This window comes from Somniosus microcephalus, chromosome 13 (genome assembly GCF_052327205.1).
Source record: "Somniosus microcephalus isolate GS21.2 chromosome 13, FLI_Smic_1.0, whole genome shotgun sequence".
Classification (NCBI taxonomy): Eukaryota; Metazoa; Chordata; class Chondrichthyes; order Squaliformes; family Somniosidae; genus Somniosus; species Somniosus microcephalus.
Genome location: NC_140999.1, coordinates 84,751,297 through 84,771,416, shown reverse-complemented (window position 1 = coordinate 84,771,416; position 20,120 = coordinate 84,751,297). Strand labels below are relative to the sequence as shown.

At 49.3% G+C, this 20,120-nt stretch overlaps 1 protein-coding gene across 1 annotated transcript in view; it reads left to right on the top strand.

Annotated features, from left to right (window-relative positions):
• LOC147108459 (uncharacterized) overlaps positions 1-20,120 on the top strand; it is a 777,120-nt gene that overhangs the window by 583,786 nt on the left and 173,214 nt on the right. The window contains exon 18 of the mRNA XM_086005101.1: positions 2,170-2,269. Coding sequence (XP_085861227.1) covers positions 2,170-2,269 — 100 coding nt within the window. The remainder of the gene's footprint in view (positions 1-2,169; positions 2,270-20,120) is intronic.

Sequence of the window (20,120 nt, the reverse complement as noted above, 5' to 3'; positions counted from 1 at the left end):
CAAAATTTAACTAATTTGTTTTTTAATTAAAGAAATGAAATCAGGATGAAGAAAGATGCTTATCCCGATTTTGACCACTTCCCCCACCAGCCAGGATCGGGGTGAGCATGGGGCTAAAATGGGCCGAGTGTACTTACCGCCCGAAGTTGCTTCATTCCGTCCAATGGCATTTTAATAGCAGTGAATTTCTTCAGGGATGAGGCTCCCTTTACAGGCAGGCAATACTTTACCAATCGGGGTCCTATGATGCAATTAGGACCCCGATGTAATTTTAACCTGCAGAACACAGACATCGCGCTCATCGGCAAACCCACTGGGAATACCTGGCTCTCCTCACAACAGGCTGCGGTTTTAATGGGACCATGACTGTAGATTTTGCATTAGTGAGTAAACAGATGTTATTACGCAGACTCGTTGAATGGAGATTAACACAACATAGTTACAGTTACTTATTCATGTTCCTATGTTCAGCAGTGCAGCAGCAGCAGAAGATTCAAGAAGAAACAAGAGCTGCAGGGGGGCTTCAGAGAAGACAGCAGGTGAGGTGGCCTGTTCGCAGAAAGCCTTAACCACCTCACAGGGTGTATAGGCCAAGGTTCATCTTCCTGCACCTGTCTGAGGAGCAGTCCATCAGGAGGCTGAGATTGTCCAGGCAAGTAGTCACTGGCCTCTGCAGCCTCTTGGAAGAAGACCTGCTGCCTGCTGGACTGGGCAGACATGCCATGGCAGTGGCAGTGAAAGTAAGCACTGCCCTGAACTTTTATGATCTGAATCCTTGCAGGCTACCACAGAGGACATCTCGAGTGTGTCTCAGTCAACCACCCACAAGTGCATCAGGCAGGTCACAAGTGCTCTATTTGCCAGGTACATCTCATTTTGGACAGATGAAAAGAGTCCGAATGAGAGAGCCTTTGGCTTGGCTGCTGTGGCTGAGTTTCCCCAAGTGCAAGGCGTGAGTGAGAAACACATGCAGCCATCAGGGCACCTGACAGGATACTGAATTTGGATGATCAGCCATGATCTCATTGAATGGTGGAGCAGGCTCGAGGGGCCGAATGGCCTACTCCTGCTCCTATCTTCGATGTTTCTATGTTTATGAACAGCCAGAAGCTTTTATCAACCGGAAAGGGTTTCATTCAATAAATCTACAGCTTGTATATGTTCACAAGAAGTGGTTCTTGCAAGTCTTTGCCCTCTACCCAGGAAGCTGCCATGGTGCTTTCATTTTAAGGCACTCTGATATCTCTCTGATTTGATTGGTTCATCAACAAATTTCCAAAGCGAAATGTTTACATATGTTTTTCCCATTATAAAGTGTTAGTTTAGATGGGATGTTCTCATTCTAAATGTTTACATAGACAGTAACCATTGTAAATGTTAACATAAAAACTTTCAGCAAATAACACTTGTGGACAGTAAATTTGTTATATGCAAGATTTTTAGGCCTAGAAATTAGGTTTGCCTCCGCCAGGGCTTTTGCGCCCGAAATTTTGCGCCCGCGATAATTGCCGCTGCGCCCGCCAAAAATTCAGCTGCCCCGCGCCCAGACGGCTGTGGGCGCTAATGGAGGGTTTCAGCGCCTCGCTATGGGTGCTGAATGCAGGTTTGCGGCGCTAATCCCCCGCTGCGGCACCCGATGCGGTGCGGCAGGCTGGGGTACTGCAGGCCTCCTCCTTCTGTTAAGGAGGAGCTGCCTGCAGGCGACCGCTGACCGGTCGATTCGCCCGACAAATGAGCCCGGCACCTCGGAGAAGTGCCGGGCTCGCGGGCCACACACATCAGTGCCGCGGGGGGGTGGTGGAGGAGTCCGGGGAGGGAGGTGCGGGCAGGCGGCCGCCGGGAAAGCGGCCGGCCGCCACTCCACCTTAATGCGCCGGCGCTACGTGCTGCAAGGTCCCGTTGAACAATCGTTGGTTGCGGCTGCCACGGGCGAGGCGGCCGCAACTGAATTTGGGCGTCCGGCCGCGTTACCACGGCAACCGGGACGCTGCGCACACCGATGACGTCATCGGTGCCGGCGCAGCGCTACCGGCTAACGCCGATGGTAGGGCCCAACGCAATTTCGATCGCGGCTATAATTCCGGCGCAAGGCCCTCTAACGCCCCTAATTGGGCGCTAACCCCACCGAATTTCTACGCCTTAATATATTAATTTGTGTTGTTTTTGCAGGTTACAGAGGCTGAACAAGTTTCAAACAATTGTCACACAGGAAGTGGAACATTTTGAAAAGGACTCTCAGTCTCTAAAGAGCATGGAAAAGGAACTAACAGTACGTCCAGTAGCAGAGAGTCATAAATAGCAAATCTGATCATGAGTTCACTCCACAAAGAATTGTCATCAAATTAACTCTCGATTTCTCTTGTCATTCTCTCCATTTTTGTTGTTTTCAATAGTTTGCTTTTAATAGAGATTACTGATGTGTGTTTCCACTCAGTTTTCATGACATCAGTAAGTACTTATGGCCTACAAATAGGTAGGGCTGAAGGGTTCACTGACCCCATGAATAGAGATGCTTACCACAATGCTAACTCCACTTACATGCTACTCAGACTGGCAAAAGATGGGAAGTGGTGTTCCACAGGGATCGGTGCTGGGACTACTATTGTTCACAATTTACATTAATGATTTGGACTTGGGAATTGGAAGTACAATTTCAAAATTTTTGGACGACACCAAATTGGGAGGTGCAGTTAATACAAAGGAAGAATGTGACAAAATACAGGAATACATTAATAAGATTGCAGAGTGGGAGTGCAATTGGCAAATTAACTTCAATTTAGATGAGTGTGATGTGGTGCATTTTGGTAGGAAGAATAAGGAGGCCACATACTGCTTGGATAATAAGAGTCCGAAAGGGATAGAGGAGCAAAGGGATCTGGGAGTACTGATACACAAATCACTAAAAGTAGTGACACAGGTTAATAAGGCCATAAAAAGCAAACCAAGCACTGAGGTTCATTTCCAGAGGGATAGAATTGAAAAGCAGAGAAGGTTGTATCGAACAGTGGTTAGACCACACTGTGTACTGTGAACAATTTTGGACTCCATATTGTAAAAGATATAGAGACATTGGAGAGGGTGCGAAAAAGATTGACAAGGGTGATACAAGAACTGAGAGGATATACTTATCAGGAAAGACTAAACAGGCTGAGCCTCTTTTTTCTGGAAAAGAGAAGGCTGAGGGGCGACTTGATAAAGGTCTTTACGATAATGAAAGCATTTGATATGGTAGACATAGAGAAAATGTTTCCACTTGTTGGGCAAGACAGAACTATGGACCATAAATATAAGAAAGTCACTAATAAATCCAATAGGGAATTCAATCTGGAGAAGTGTGAATGTGGTTTATGCTAACACAAGGAGTAGTTGAGGTGAATAGTATGGATGCATTTAAGGGGAAGTTAGATAAACACATGAGGAAGAAAGGAATAGAAGGATATGCTGATAGGGTGAGATAAGTAGGGTGGGAGGAGGTTCGTGTGGTGCATAAACGCCGGCATAGACCAGCTGGGTCGAATTTCTGTGCTGTATACTTGTAAGGGGTGGTGTGTCGGTTGTTTGTCAGCTTCACCTCTGACTCCTTTGAGCGGTTCGAATCGCTCCCACTCCCTTTTGTTCTAGACTTTGGACTTATTTGGGGGTTGTAATAAACTTGCAACAGACACCTGGGTTAGTCAAAAGAATTCAGATCTTTATTTTTGAGACAGGAAAATATACAATACAATAAAACTTATACTTTAAAAGGGTGGGGAACACTCGGAATAAGCGAGGGAGAATTACAATATACAAAATGCCTTACCCTCCCAACCCCACTACACTAGCTAGGCTGGAATCCAGAGGACCAGGAAATGCTCACCAAAACGACTTTCTTGACAGACTGTAGAGGTTCGCGATTTCGGGGTTCTCTTTAGTTGTGGCGGTTGGGGCCTGCCATACCTCAGACGTGGTAGAAGACTGCACCGGCGTTGGGTCTTCAGTTTGGGTTTGTCCGCAGATGCGGTTAGTCGCGCTGTTGGATGTATCAGGTGAGTACCCGATTTTCTTTGGTTAGGGCTAGTTTTAGGGTCTTTTGTGTCCAAATCTTACCCAGGGGTAAGTCAGACTAGCCTGTAGAGTGGAAACAAGTCTTTGGTTCGTGAGTTTTTCGGCGGTTGGTTTCTTGTTGGTTGCGGTGGCCCAATATTACCTGGTTGGTGGTAATATTGGCTGGTGTTGGTTTCTGTAGGCCTTTGGTTGCCGCGATCTCTGTTTCTTCTTTCTTCCTTCGAGTCCCCGATGATGATCTCTCTCTTGAGCTGGTTGGCTGAACTTGAACTCGGACTGGCTGTCCGTTTGAACTGTCTCTGCTGGTCTCGTCTATCTGCCTGTACTGCACTGCACTGTACTTGACTGTTGAACTGAAAAGGCAGGCCTCAATTATACTAATTTGGGGCCTGGCTTATCTGACCACCAAATCTGTTTCCTTTGTTAAATTTGGCGGGCTCGTTATTTTTAATGTCTTTTAAAACTTTAACGAGCTTCGGGGATGGCCCATCCAAACTTAACGAGTTTAGGGGATGGTTCATCTAGACTTAATCGTCCTTTAACTAGTTTCGGGATTGCCTTGAAACCAGTTTTAAAATGCAAAACGTTTGTCAATCTCTTTAATTGACTTTGGACTGTGGTTTGTTTGCAAGGCTAATGTTCCTTCCTTTGTATAGCTGCGGTTGTCTTGTTTACTCGAAACCTGGCTCTGCGACTTCCCGGTCGGGAAAACAGGCTTCATTGTCCTTATGTAAAACTGGGGCGGCCCTGGACATTCCTTAGACATTCCAATATCCAAACTCGGGGGGCCACTCTTCTCCCCTTTGTCCCAGCCTTTTGCAAGCCTGAACATGTCTTTTTAAACCAGCCAAATCTTCCTGGGATTTTTATTTTAAATCCCTTTTGCCCAATAACTCTTTAAAACAGTCCAAAAATCTCTTCCTTAAATTAAACTCTTTGAAATCCTTTGGTTTGGCCCAACCACACTTTTGTCCTTTTTACAGATCTGTTCTGTAATGTTCCAAAAATCATTTTAAAATGACTTTCCTTCTGTTCTGGGTTTGTGCAGAAATTTTTGAACCTTACAGATGAAGGGACCGAGCATAATGTACCCAAGTTTGCAGATGAAACAAAGATGGGTGGGAAAGCAAGTTGTGCAGAGGACTCAAAGAACCTGCAAAGGGATATAGACAGGCTAAGAGAGTGGGCAAACATTTGGCAGATGGAGTATAATGTGGGAAACTGCAAGGTTATACACTTTGGCAGGAAAAATAAAAAAGCAAATGATTATTTAAATGGAGAGAGATTACAAAATGCTACAGTTCAGAGGGACCTGGGGGTCCTTGTGCATGAAACACAAAATGTTAGCATGCAGGTACAGCAAGTAATCAAAAAGGCAAATGGAATGTTGGCCTTTATTTCAAAGGAGTTGGAGAATTAAAGCAGGGAAGTTCTGCTACAACTGTGCAGGGTATTGGTGAGACCACACCTTGAGTACTGCGTACAGTTTTGGTCTCCTTATTTGAGGAAGAATATACTTGCATTGGAGGCAGTTCAGAGACGATTCACTAGGTTAATTCCAGAGATGAGGGGGTTGACTTATGAGGAAAGGTTGAGCAGGCTGGGCCTATGCTCATTGAAATTTAGAAGAATGAGAGGTGATCTTATTGAAACGTATAAGATACTGAGGGGGCACGACAAGGTAGATGCAGAGAGGAAGCCACCCCTCGTGGGGAATTCTAGAATGCGGGGGCACAGTTTTAGAATAAAGGGTCGCTCTTTTAGAACTGAGATGAGGAGGAATTTCTTCTCTCAGAGGGTCGTAAATCTGTTGAATTCTCTGCCCGAGAGAGCTGTGGAGGCTGGGTCATTAAATACATTTAAGGTGGAGATAGACAAATCTTTGCAAGATAAGGGAGTGAAGGGCTATGGGGAGCGGGCGAGGAAGTGGCTTTGAACCCAAAATCAGCCATGATCTTATTGAATGGCGGAGCAGGCTCGAGGGGCCAAGTGGCCTATTCCTGCTCCTATTTCTTATGTTCTTATGTGACTAATTGTGCTTTATCTTCCTCTTACGCGTGCTCCTACGTGGTGCTTCCCCTGTGGCTTCAGCAGAAGTGGAGGCCCCTTGCTCACTTTCATGCTGCTCCTGCTTGGACACCTTTGGCGGGCGTCCTCTGGGTTTGCAAGCCTGTGAGGGCTCGACAGAAGTCTGCTCCTCCTGCGGTTGCGTAGGGGCTGAGATGCCCATCTCAGTTGGATGAGTACTCTGGTGGGGCTCTGACCGAGGGCAACGCAGTGGCATGGAAGTGTGAGCATTTGGCGAGGAGCACCCACTTCCTTGTTCTCTGCCACCAACATCTCTCTCATGGGTCAGCCCCACCTCAGCGCTAGCAAGTGGCTTGAGAGCACCTTGCTGCATTTCAGGGGGGCCATGAGGACCCGTGTCTGCACTGGCAATCATACTGCTGAGGACTTCCATGAAGCTCTGGTCTCTCTGATCAATAGCTGGTCAACGGTCCTCCAGAGATGTCAGTCTTTTCTGAACATTGACCATGTTTTCAACACTCTGGCGACTTGTCTCCTCCACGGCCCTGGCCATCGTCTGCAGAGAGGTAGCCATCGATACTACGGAGGTAGACATCGCTTCCACGGAGATAGCCAACCTTTCCGAGGAGATGCGCTCATGCGCCAATGTCTCCTCAAAGGCTCTGCTCATATTGGAGTTGGACTCCTCCATCCTCTCCACACACACAGTGACCCTGGAGACAAAACCTGCCAGAGACTCCTGAACCTGTTCCTGGAGTTCCAGCACTGCTCTCCTTCTGGATGGACCTGGAGGCACAGGGTCCACATGCAGCTGAGCAGAGCTGGGAGAGTCCTGCGACCTCTGACAAGGACTCTCCACTGCTGTCCTTGTCTCCACCATCTGCTGATGCTCACTTGTGAGCTGTGATCCACCAGGTGACAATACTACTCTATCTCCCGAAGATCCCGCCGAGGTGTGAGTGTCTGCATTGGTGCTGGGTGCGCTTACATCTGCTGACACTGTGTCCTCAGAGGTTGCAGGTTCCTCTGAGGAGTCTTCTGCCTCAGGCTCTTCCTCCTGGACACTGGGGAGGATGTTTGTCGATGGTCCTGTGGGTGAGTAAAGGAATGAGTTAGAGATGTGACGGTAGTGTGGCATGCACATGCAATAGCACAGATAATTAATTGCCATTCTAAAAATGTACATTCACAGCCATTCTAGTGACTCCTACAATGTAAAAGAGAGAGATGCAAAACTATTCTGTCACCAGCTTGCTGTGCTGCGCCCATCTGTCTGTCCCCCACTTCCACCTCCACCTCAGCGCCAACGATTTCCAGGGTTCTTCAGCATTGGTCAAATTGGCGAGGGAAGGTGGCCCTCCTCCAGTCTTCGCCCTTTCCCTCTTATTGTGGGCTCTCTTTTCCTGCAATGAGGGAAACAAGTGGAGGTTGAGTGAGAATGATGGAATGAGCATAGAGAGTCCAGAGCATAGCTGCTTAGAAGGAGACAAAGATGGAGTGAGGTTCCATTTCCAAGGGCCCTCCCTGTGTGTTGTTCGTCATTGTCATTGCATAACATTGAAAGGGAGTGTGAGGGCAGCATAGTCGAATAGTCAAGTGATTGGGTTCACAGAGTGAGAGGGATGGTGAAGGGTGCAAGGGGTGTAAGGGTATAGTGGGATGTGTAGGAGGCGGTTGACAATGCAGAGTGCTGGTGATGAGAGGAGAAGGGGAGCAGAACGAGGGTCAAGCTGATGGTATACTCACTTTGGCTGATCTTACAAGGTCAGTGAACCTCTTGCGGAACTGCAGCCATGTTCTGCTGCACACCGATTTGGAGGTTACATCCCATGCCAACTGCACCCACACAGCCTCGGTTTGTTTGGGAGGCTTCTTCCTCCCAGATGAGGGGAAGAGCACCTCCTTGCTAGCTCTCACCCCCTCAACCAGAATACTCAGGGACTCATCGGAGAACCTCGGGGCGGCGTTGGCTCTGGAGTTGGCCATCTATTCTTTGCGTGAAGTGTTCAGCATCCACAAAACAGCAGTGAAATGAGCCAAGGAAGCAAGCAGCCCTTAAATAAAGCTGCAGATGTGGCGTCAGCAGAGGCGAGTTTCAGTCCCAAAAGAGTAATTGGCCCAGGGGAACCCACTTGCCCGGAATTAATTGGCCAATTATAGGAAAATCCCAACTTTTTCCCACCTGACAGTGGAGGCAGGTTCAGAACACACCCAAACCGAAACCTGCTCCCATCCCGCCTCCAATGGGAAAATCGCCCCCAAAGTGAATTAAATTTTCTAGTTCAGGGCAGGAAACGGCCCCATAAAATGAAACTTTGTATGCAAGAAGTTCCTTGTATTGTACTAGTGGCTACGGGAAGAGGACTGTGTGTGGATGCAGTCAATGTAAAAATGGTTCTGGAGTTGCCGGCACCAACTGAAGTAGCAGGGATCCAGCGACTGCTTGGACTTGCTCAGTATCTAAGTAAGTTACTCCCACACCTGTCAGACATCGCGGAACCACTCAGAGATTTAACACAGAAAGATGCAAAGTGGTTGACGTAATAAACTCACTACGCACTTGGTTTGAGCATAAAGCAAGGCTTTAATCAACTTGTTTCAGAACATGGAAGTCTAGTTGTATTTCACTAGCTCCTTGTCTTACAAAATGTCCCTGGCAAGCTGGGGCCGACGCCCGAGTATTTATACTCCTTGGACGACGCCACCAGCTGGCCGTCCAGCGTTATTTCATAAGTAGTTTCTTGATGATGAGAAGTATAACATTCTTCCTGCCTAAAAGATTTGGAAGTCCGACGACTTCCTCTTAACGGATTAGGCGGACCACGAATAGCCGCAGTCTTTTAGATTTTTGTTTATGGCCAGAAGGCATGTCTCCCCGGACCGTGTCTTGGTCCCTGGGTCGCTTGATCCGTACCGGTGGATCGACAGGGCCCGTGTTGCTCTGATCGACCAGAGGGAGGCTGAGGAGATCGTGACTCCGGGCGCGGGTCCCCATAGGTGCAGAACTGGCTTCGTCCTGTTGGGTAGCCGGGGATTGACCAGCGTCCTGGCCTCGGGTGGCCATCCCATGGGGAGTGCTCGGCTCCCCGAGTGGATCCAGTGGGGCAGCTGGCAGATTTCTCGATGTCCCAGGTAGGGCGTCATCTTCGGGGGAGCGTAGAGTGTCGTCATCATCCCTGTGGGTCCCTCTATCAGTTGGGTCCGTGGAACCGGCCAGACAGGGAGCCAGGTCCCGGAGCGAAACGGTGGACTCCCGGCCATCTGGGTACCGCACGTGCACGTACGTGGGGTTGACGTCCGTGAGTTTTACCTCGTCGACAAGAGGATTGGTTTTAGACGATCAGACGAATCTTCGGAGCAGCACGGGGCCAGGAGCTGCCAACCATGATGGTAGAGACGTCCCATGGGTGGAGCGACGCTGGAAGCTGAAGAATCGCTCGTGAGGTGTGACATTGATAGAAGTAGAAAGGAGAGACCTGATGGAATGCAACGCGTCAGGGAGCATAGTTTCCCACTGCTGGTCTGGTAGATTGCGTGACCTCAGCGCAAGACAAACAGCGTTCCAAATGATAGCGTTGTATCTCTCAACCTGTCCATTACCAATGGGATGGTACGGTGTCGTTTTACTTGTGGTGATTCCCCGTCGGGAGAGATAACTTTTGAGTTCGTTTGACATGAAGGAGGGACCCCGATCAGAGTGGATAAAAGTGGCCGTACCGCAAAGGGAAAAGACTTGATCAAGGCATTTGATCACTGTGGAAGTAAGCATATTGGGACAGGGGAAAGCAAAGTGAAAGTGTGAATATTCAATTCAATTCAATTTTATTGGCCATATGTAACCAGTACAAGTACAATTACAATGGAATGCTTACTCCCCGTAGGGACACGTCAGCTATTCATACAGCGGCGTGTTCAGAAAGTCAATACAATGGCTTCCAGTGGCAGTGGGAGCACGATGTCCCTCAGCCGCTCCGTCCTCCTCATCACCGCGGCTCCAAGTGGTGGCCTGCTTCTCCCGCTCACGATCCGACCTCTGGCCGCCATGCCCGGCTCCCCTCCTCCCAATCGGACTGCGAGCTTCCCGCCATGGAGCTGCCAGCCGACATGCTGCAGCGGGTCGTCATGGCTGCTGCTGCTGCTCGTTGTGCTGCGCTGCCTCCACCCTACTCGCCGAACACATCATCGGGATGTGAATGCTCCGGTCACCGCGGCCTCCTCCTCACCGTCGCCAGCTCCACGGTCCAACGGCCCGGGGCCTGCTTCTCCCTCTCACGGTTCGGCCTCTGGCCGCCATGGTCCATCATAGTCAGTAAGTAGGTGTTTCGCGTTGAGGAAGGCAATGGCCCTTTAAAGTCAATGCTGAGTCGCTGCATAGCATGTATGAGCGAGCCATCCGATGGACGGAAGAATTGCGGTTTTAATTCCGCACAAATTTTACAGGAGGAGCACGTTCTTTTCACATCTTCCGTAGAAAATGGGAGATTTTTAGATCACACAAAGTGCATCATATGGGTAACGCCAGGATGGCATAAGTCAGTATGAAGATCCGCCAGAGTCGAAGTTGACATAGAAGAGCAGAATGCCCGCGTGAGGGTATCCGGGGCCACATTCTCTTTGCCGGGTCGATAATGTATGGTGTATCCAAAGGCAGCCAATTCCATCCTCCAGAGTTGTATTTTGTTATTCTTGATCTTAGTGCGTTTCCGGTTATCCAGCATAAAGGCCACGGAGTGCTGATCGGTTATAAGTGTGAAATGGCGACGAGCGAGAAAATGACTCCATTTACGTACTGCTTCGATGATGACCGTAGCCTCCTTCTCGACAGGAGGATAATGGAGCTTGCTACCCTGCAAAGTTCTGGACAGAAATGCAATGGGTCGACCACCTTGATTCGAGGTAGCAGAGATCGCTACATCCGATGCATTGCACTCGACCACGAAAGGAAGATTTTCATCAATGGAACGAAGCGTGGCTTTTTCCAGTTGTCGCTTGAGGAAGTTGAAAGCTGAAATAGCCATTGCCTCCAATGGAAATGACTTAGCGTGAAGCAGGGGCTGGATCTTGCCGGAGAAGTGGGGTATCCATTTCGCATAATAGGCGAACATGCCGAGTGCCCGACGAAGAGAGCCGAGATTCGTAGGGGGAGGGAGCTCCTGAAGCGGACAAAGTCGCTCCGGATCTGGTTTGATGACACCGTTGCCCACCCAGTAGCCAAGGATGTTGACTGATGGTACTGATTTCACAGATTTGGACTCATTTAAGGTTAAGTTGTGACGACGGAGAACGTCAAAAAATTTCTGGAGGCTGGCATCATGCTCCTTCTGGTCATGACCAGCAATGGTGATATTATCCAGATATGGAAAAGTGTCCGTTAAGTTCTCCTGTTTGACTAGGCTATCCATTGCCCGTTGAAAGACGGCCACCCCATTGGTGACCCCAAATGGAAGGCGACAAAACTGGTAAAGCCGACCATTGGCCTCAAAGGCTGGATACTTTTTGTCAGAGTCCTTTAACGGTACTTGATGATATGCGCTCTTTAAATCAAAAGTTGAAAATACCTTGTAGTTTGTAAGGTTATTGACCATGTCATCGATGCGTGGTATTGGGTAGGCATCCAGGTCGGTATACTGGTTAATAGTTTGCGAGTAATCGATGCAAAGACGTTTCTTGTGTTGCTTCAGAAGGTTTTTAACAACGACGACTTGAGCCCGCCAGGAAGATGAACATGGCTCAATGATACCATCAGCTAGAAGGCAAGAGATTTCTGCCTCGATAAAGGCTCGATCATCTTGGCTGAAACGTTAATATTTAGTGACTATGGGCTTACATCGGGGGGAAAGATTGGCAAACAATGAGGGCTCGTCGAGTGAAGCCGCCGAAAGCGCACAAAACGGTACTTTGGAAATAGTAAGCTCTGGCTTTGACCCTCCAAACTCAAAAGTGAGTCTTTTGTGTTGTTTCTGAAAATCCTGTCCCAGGAGCACATCACTGCATAGGTTCTTGAGCACCCCGAGCCGGGTGGAGAAATAAGTGCGACCATTGAGAATAAGGTCGACAAGACAAAAGCCGGAAGAATTGGTGGTCAGTGTCGTCAGAGCCATTGCAATTTACCTGTTCGAGGGGTAAATACACAGTTTTAACTTACTGACAGCCCGCTCACTAATGAAGCTGTCAGAGCTGCATGAGTCGATATTGCCCTTGAAATGTGTTCATTTACCGAAACCTTCATGGCTGCATGGGACAAACTTTGGGGAAAAACAGCTGTGATGGGAGGAGGGGCAGTTTTACCCTTGACAGCTGTAACCTTAGTAGTGGTTCTTGGGGGAGGCGCGGTTTTATAGATTGCAGCTGTAACCTTAGCAGTGGCTCTTGGGGGAGGAGCAGTTTTATAGATAATAGCTGCAAAACTAACAGGAGCTCTCGACCGGTATACCTTAGAAAAGTGGCCTTTCTTACTAACAGTGACTCTTGACTGGCATACCTTCGAAAAGTGACCTTTCTTGCTGCAATGATTGCAGGTTGCGTTACGAGCAGGACAAAATTTCCTATAATGGAACGCACCTCCACAGAAGAAACACTTCCTTCCAGATTGCCAAGATGCCGCTAGGGCGGGGTCGTCATCAGTGTAGGTTTTTAGGGTAGGGTTGTCATCAGCCAGGTTGGAGTCGTCATCTGCAAGGGCTTCCGCCCGAGGCCTATCGAAGGAGTCACTAAAAGTGATAGCAGCAGCCCGTGCACGTGGTGAAAGATAGGTATCTGCATTCCTCTTTGCTAAGTCCAGAGAACATGCCTGGTCATAGGCAGCCTGTAACTTGAGGGTTTTATTCTCCAACAGACGCTGACGTATGAAGGGAGATGCAATCCCATTAATAAAGGAATCACGAATTAACTCCTCCTGGTACTGCTCAGCTGTAACAGCTTTAAGATTACAATCCTTGCTGAGCCTGCAAAGTTTCTGAAGGAATTCATCAAGTGATTTCCCGGGTTGTTGTCGAGTTGTGGCCAGTAGATGCCGAGCAAAAATTTCATTTGGGGACTTGACATATAGCTGCTGTAGTATTTGGATAGCGGCGTCATAGTCTACACAGTCTTCGATATAATCAAACAAATGAGGGGATACATAATTAGCAAATATCTCTAATTCATCAGGAACATTTTCACCACACACCCTGAGGAAGTTGCTGAAAGTACAATACCAGTGTTTCCATACCTTAGCAGCTTAAAGTGAATTCGGGTCCAGGTTGAGACGGGCGGGGCTGAGTAGTTTCTCCATGATGGATCAATTACCTGTCTGAGTTCCCTTCTATGGTTCGAGTCGTAGCTGCCTGTTCCCGAAATCACCCAAAGCGTGGAGTCGATATCAAGTTGATTAAATTGACATAATAAAACTCACTACGCACTTGGTTTGAGCATAAAGCAAGGCTTTAATCAACTTGTTTCAGAACATGGAGGTCTAGTTGTATTTCACTAGCTCCTTGTCTTTCAAAATGTCCCTGACGAGCTGGGGTCGACGCCCGAGTATTTATATTCCTTGGACGGTGCCACCAGCTGGCCGTCCAGCGTTATTTCACAAGTAGCTTCTTGATGATGAGATTTATAACAGTGATTCTGGGGAGAATCGCAGGAATTGGCGCTGCAATGATTTAAAGTAGCCAGCATGCCAGTCCTTAGGCATTATAAGAAGAAGTCACTTTACAATGAGATGCATCTCAATTTTACTTGGAGCAGCAATGATGCAAAATCGACAACCAGTCACGTATGCATCAAGGGTATTGACAGCAGCAGAGATGAGATTCACACAGATCGAGAAAGAACATCTCACAATCATCTTCGCCGGTGATAAATTTGAAGCCTACGGGGAAGAAATTCGGTATCGCCCCATTTGGGGCGCAATTATCGGCCGGGCGCAAAGATTAGCGCCTGGCACTACTTATCGTCTCCGACTGCAAACTTGGCTTTTATCGCCCCTGGAGGCGATTGAAGCGCTAAATCAGGCGCTACACAACTCTTTTAAGGCGCTAAGGCTGAGGAGCGAGGCGCTACCTCAGAGGGCGGGCGCAGCGCAGGTGCTGTCAGTTAGCGATTGAACACAGACACACTGGCGCCGGTCAGTTCTTAAAGGGGAGGGTCGATCTTGCTCTGCAGCCACACCCTGCTCACTGGAGCCTTGAATCTCGGCCTGGGCAGACCTGTGGCTAAATCTAGCAGCCAGACACTATGGAAAGGGCCAGGGAGCGAGCACAGCGCATCTGCGAGCGGGCTTTGGAGGCTCTGGTTCGCGGGCTGAAGCGCAGAAGATCCATTCTGTACTCAGAGAGTGGCAGGAGGCCTTTGCCACGCGAGTACAGAAGAGTGTGGAGGGAGGTGGCTCAAAGCGTTTCCTCAAGCAGCATGGTGCCTAGGACCCATGTGCAATGTAGGAAAATAGGAAAAAGTTCAATGACCTCACTGGGGTCGTCAGGGTGAGTGCCTTTTCTTTTCAAAACCTCTTCATCCCTCCATCGCAACCTCACTTTATGGCCAGAGGGTCTTGAAAGCCCCAATGCCCAACACTCATCCAACACCTATGGCCCTTTCATCAAACACACACGCACATTCCACACTTTGCATACAGTAAGGGCTATTCAACTATGGGAGGCATCTCAGGCAAGACCATGGCTGCATACAGTAAGGGCTGTTCAACTATGGGAGGCATATCAGGCAAGACCATGGCTGCATACAGTAAGGGCTATTCAACTAAGGGAGGCATATCAGGCAAGACCATGGCTATATATGTACTCAGACGCTGTCCTTTTTCTTGCAGGCTAAGCTGTCTCATAATAGGAGACATCAGCAACGCACCGGTGGAGGGCGGCCTCAGCTTCAACCCCTCAGTGATCTTGAGGAGCGCGTCCACAGGATTGTGGCAAGCCGGGTGATTGGTCCCGTCGCCACTGGAGACGCCGACCCCGTTCTGGACAGCAATGGTAAGGTCATCACCTTTTTGTCCTCTCTCCTTCCACTTGTTCCTCACAACAGCAGCCTTTGACACTTTCAATCCAAATCACTAAATCGCTGCACTCATGCCTCCCTTGCTGCCACCCTGTCCTCACGCTAAAGCCACGCTTGTACCTCCCTGCTTTCAGATGGTGATTCACCAGGTGAGGAGACGGGCCCTCAAGCTGCCAGTGAGAGTGAAGCTGAAGGCGAGGAGGAAGAGGAAGCCGGGCCATCAGCGCCACCCTCAACCGAGGCAGCCCATGCCCATACTGGGGACACGCCTTCCCTGGAGGGGAGCAGGGGGGAATGGTCTGATGAGGGTGAAGCTCCAGGACCCAGCGGGCTGTAGTAAAGCGATGGGGGTAGGGAAGCTCGGGGGCCTTCTCCCCGGAGGGAGAGTATGGCCTCGAGTCCTGCTGCACTGGACGCAGACGAGGAGCGGGTCCTCGCTGAAATGAGCGCCCAGGCGGAGCAAAGGCACACTGAGCTCATGGCTGCAGTGGCAAGGTTGCCCGAATCCATTGAATCACTGGCAAGGAGTGTGGAGCACTTCGCTGTAGCACAGGCGGCTGCTACGCAAATGCTAAGTGCTGCAATGCAGCCAGTGGCTGGTCTCATGCAGATGCAGATTGATGCCACGCGAGCACTGACTGCTGCCACCCTCGCTGGATCGGGCACATTTCCCCGGGGCTCTCATCGCGCTGCAGCAGGCCAGCAATCTGTGCTCCATCAGATTGCTCCGGATGCTGAACTGCTGCCCCGTGGGTGTGCCAGTGTGTCGGTCGAGCAGGGAGTTGCTGTCCTCTCTCAAGATGATAGCTTTCCTGCTGCCACCACTGGCACTTCTCCACTGCAGTTGCCACCACCTGTAGGACAGACTGCTGCTGCCCATGCAGAGTTGGTGCAGTCAGCAGCCGGGCCCTCTAGGCCCAGAGCTGGTCCAGGCCGTCCCTCAAGGGCATCTGCAGTCTCAGTTTCTGACACTCAGCAGCCTTCCCCCAGCCTTGCTCCAGCCACTGGGGTCCCATTACGGAGGAGGTGCAGGGTGAGAAGGGGGCAATTTCCTAAGGGAAGCAGATCACCCTCGAAGGGCAAAAAGTAGGAGGTGTGGCAAAATGTTTTTCATTGTTTTATTGAAGGCCGAGGTTCGTTGTCAAATTTTTGTTACTGTTTTGGACATTGTCTTCAGGTTGTGAGAGCCAGTTATGTGAATGACTGCTTTTTTTGTGTTTCTTTCTATTACTTTGTCATGTGGAAATGAGACACACAGAGTTTGTGAAATAAAGAAGTGTCTGTATTCAAAATGTACATGTTTGGTCTTTGCACTCGTTGTTGCCCTGACCGGCTTAGGGGTTGCAGGATGCTTTCATTCAGGTTGTTTGAATGGCAGAAGCCATTCCCTCAGAGGGGGTCTAGAAGCGACTTGCTATGAGCCTTTGACGGACGGCCCTTCCACTTTGTGCCTCCCTCCCGCCTTGGTGCTGCTGATGATCATCCTCCTCATCTTCCTCCTCCTCCTCCTCCTCCTCCTCTGGTGGTGCTCCAATGTCTGGTGGCATTGGCTGGGTCCTGAGGATTGCAAGGTTATGCAGCATGCAGCACACAACAACGAAGTGGGAGATTCGCTCAGACGAGTACTGCAGGGCTCCTCCAGAATGGTCCAGACAGCGGAACTGTTGCTTGAGCACGCCGATTGTGTGCTCAATGATGTTCCTGGTAGCTTGATGGCTCTCATTGTATTGTAGATCAGCAGGGTGTCCTTTGAGCAGTTCGAATCGCTCCCACACTCCTGGGTTCTAGACACCGGACTTAGGTACAGGCGGCGATACAGAAAATCGAGTAGACAAGTGGTTCGGTGTAAGAAAACCAAAATGTTATTAAAATTTTATTGAAAATTACTGGTATGAAATACAGGCATAAACAATTACACTCATATGGGAATGGGGAACACACGGCACATCGAGGGAAAACAACTACATTAACAATCCCCTTATCCTTATCCCACCCCCTATACCTAACTAGATTAAGCTATGAGGGGCCAGGAATTCATGCTCACCAATCCAAAACCTGTTGCTTTAATTGGGCTGGTTTTGAGGTCCGCTCTTGCTGTCCTTTAGGGTATCCCATCGCCACGTGGTCTCAGGGCGCGGCGCTGAAGTTGGTGATGCGAAGCACCCTCCTTTTCCTCAGCTACCGTCATCGTCTCGTCGCGATGGGTTTTCTTCTTCTTCTCCCTCGGGCAGTCGTCGGCGGTAATGTTACAGTCGGGGGTCGATTGGCTTCGAACGCCAGTTTATTCTTTAACCGGGCAATTATTGTCCATGTGACAAACGCCAGCTTATAACTAGGCTGTATGTCTCAATTCTTCTACCCATCCTCCGAATGCCAGCATATTGTTAAATTGAGGTTACACTATACGTCAACTTATTCACCAAACACCAGCTTATAACTGGGCGTTGGTCCCCAAATGTGTCTTTCCGCTGCCCTTCTCTGCCTTTACCGGTTTACCTTCTTCTTCGTCTCATCTCGTCTGCCCGTTTGTGGCCTGCGTGTCCTGTGTGGTTTTGAACTCGGGTCTCGTTCTCCTCCCGCGTTTGGCCCCGGTGTAATGGGTGTCCTTGGTTGTTGAGCGGCGCGGGGAGCCAGAAGAGAGCCCGCCACGAGGCCAGGGCGCGAGTACGAGAGGTAGTAGGCCAAGGCCACAGGCAGAGGTCAGAGTCAAGAGAGCGATTGCCACTGATGGGCCTACAATTATACCCGTTCTTCAACTCCTTATCTGCACACCAAATCAGGTCAGTCCATTGTTTTGTGGAGTGGTTGTGTCCGGGTCTAATGGCCCCGATGTCCTGGTTGTTTTGTCATGGATAAGACTTAATTGTACCCATCCTAACTTGATGGCTGCTGTGAGCTGTTACCGATTAAATATGCAGAAACCTAATGGCCTTGATTCTAGGCCCATTCTGGCTTGATCTATTTCAAGTTGAATGAATGCATATTATGTGTTTACTTTGGCTGTCTGGCTCCAGAGTGTCCTTTTCACAGATTCCTGCATTTTAAGTTTCGTCTCCGGGCCTGCCTGTCTACAGAGCCCTGTTTTAGAAATTCTGTCGGTTTTGGTCACGAGGTTACAGAAGCTATTTTGGGTACCCTGGTTTTAATAACTTGTCCAAAACAGGGTCCCTTGATCCATAATTTGGGGAGTGCGGGAATTTTGAGAACCCTGCACTTACACTCCCCCGTGTTGATACTAAACTCGCTTTAAGTATCATCCTGATGAGGTGAGCAAACTTTCCGACCCTCCATAGTCAACCTTCCCCTGTAATTACCTATCTAAGATACCCCCGACACATGCACTTCCCATTCCGCGAAAATATAGTGTACATAAGTGATGTGCCTTCAATAATCACAAAACTAGAAGTTATAGACTTTAACAAGTTGGCATTTAATCACTAAGATCAGAGCTAACATCTTTACACATTGACTGGCTCACAGGAATGAGTCATACAGATCTTGGGATCTTTAAGTAAGAGAAGTCAGGGGCGGAGCCAAGAGCCAAGACCTGGAACCTTCCAGGTTAGTCAGGGAAGAGGAAGTGAAACTATACACCGTGTGGGGGAGGGTAATATACATGAGTGCAAAACGAATACAGGCAAGACAAGCAGATTTCATTACATTCACCCCTTCTTTAGATTTAGTCCATCGGGGTGATGTTTCTTAAAAGTTGGTATAAGTGAGTCTGTCAGGAGGTTTTGCAGTTCTCAGTGATCGGCGCAAAGCCGGTTGGGGTGCCTCTAGGGGAGTGGATTCTGGTTCCTCCGCTGTCCGGGCCTCCGCAGTGCCTTCCAGGTTATCTGCAGTGTCCTCCAGGTTAAAGTTGGGTATTGATACCTCTGGGCGTCCTGTCTCTTTTTGGTGTAGGTCTTCCTGGGGTAGTCTCTCATCGTTCTCTCCGCTCCCCGAGGGAGCGAGGTCTTTTATGGAAACAGTGTCCTCTCGCCCGTCAGAGTATTCGATATAGGCGTACTGAGGGTTTGCATGGAGGAGCTGTACCTTTTCCACAAGGGGGTCCGTTTTATGGCCTCTCATGTGCTTCCGCAATAGTACTGTCCCCGGAGACGTCAGCCACGCGGGTAGAGATATGCCCGAGGTGGATTTCCGGGGGAAAACGAACATCTTTTTGTGAGGGGTAGCGTTAGTCGCTGTACATAACAGAGACCTTATGGAGTGGAGCACGTCTGGGAGGACTTCCTGCCAGCGAGAGGTCGGAAGGCCTTTTGACTTTAAGGCTAACGTGACAGCCTTCCAAACAGTAGCATTCTCCCTTTCCACTTGCCCATTACCCCGGGGGTTGTAGCTAGTGGTTCTGCTAGTGGCTATCCCCTTTGAGAGCAAGAGCTGGTGCAGTTCGTCACTCATAAATGACGTCCCCCTATCGCTGTGTATGTAGTTCGGCATGCCAAACATGCAGAATAGATTACAGAGACACTTGATGACCGTGGCACTGGTCATGTCTGGGCAGGGAATGGCGAAGGGGAAGCGGGAATATTCATCGATGATATTGAGGAAGTATACGTTACGGTCGGCAGAGGGAAGGGGTCCCTTGAAGTCCAGACTTAGGCGCTCGAATGGCCGTGTGGCTTTGATAAGGTGTGCACGGTCAGGCCTGTAGAAACGAGGCTTGCATTCCGCACAGGTGTGGCAGGCTCTGGTCATTGCCCTGACCTCCTCGATGGAGTGGGGCAGATTGCGGGACTTTATAAAATGGTATAGTCGGGTGACCCCTGGGTGACAGAGGTCGTTGTGGAGACCCTGTAATTTGTCCGTATGAATGCTGGCACACATTCCCCGCGATAGGGCATCTGGGGGTTCATTAAGGGCTCCCGGCCTATACATAATATCATAGTCGAACGTGGATAGTTCGATCCTCCACCTGAGTATTTTGTCATTCTTGATTTTCCCCCTTTGTTTGTTATTAAACATGAAAGCCACCGACCGCTGGTCGGTGAGCAGGGTGAAACGTTTGCCAGCTAGGTAGTGTCTCCAGTGCCGCACTGCCTCCACTATAGCCT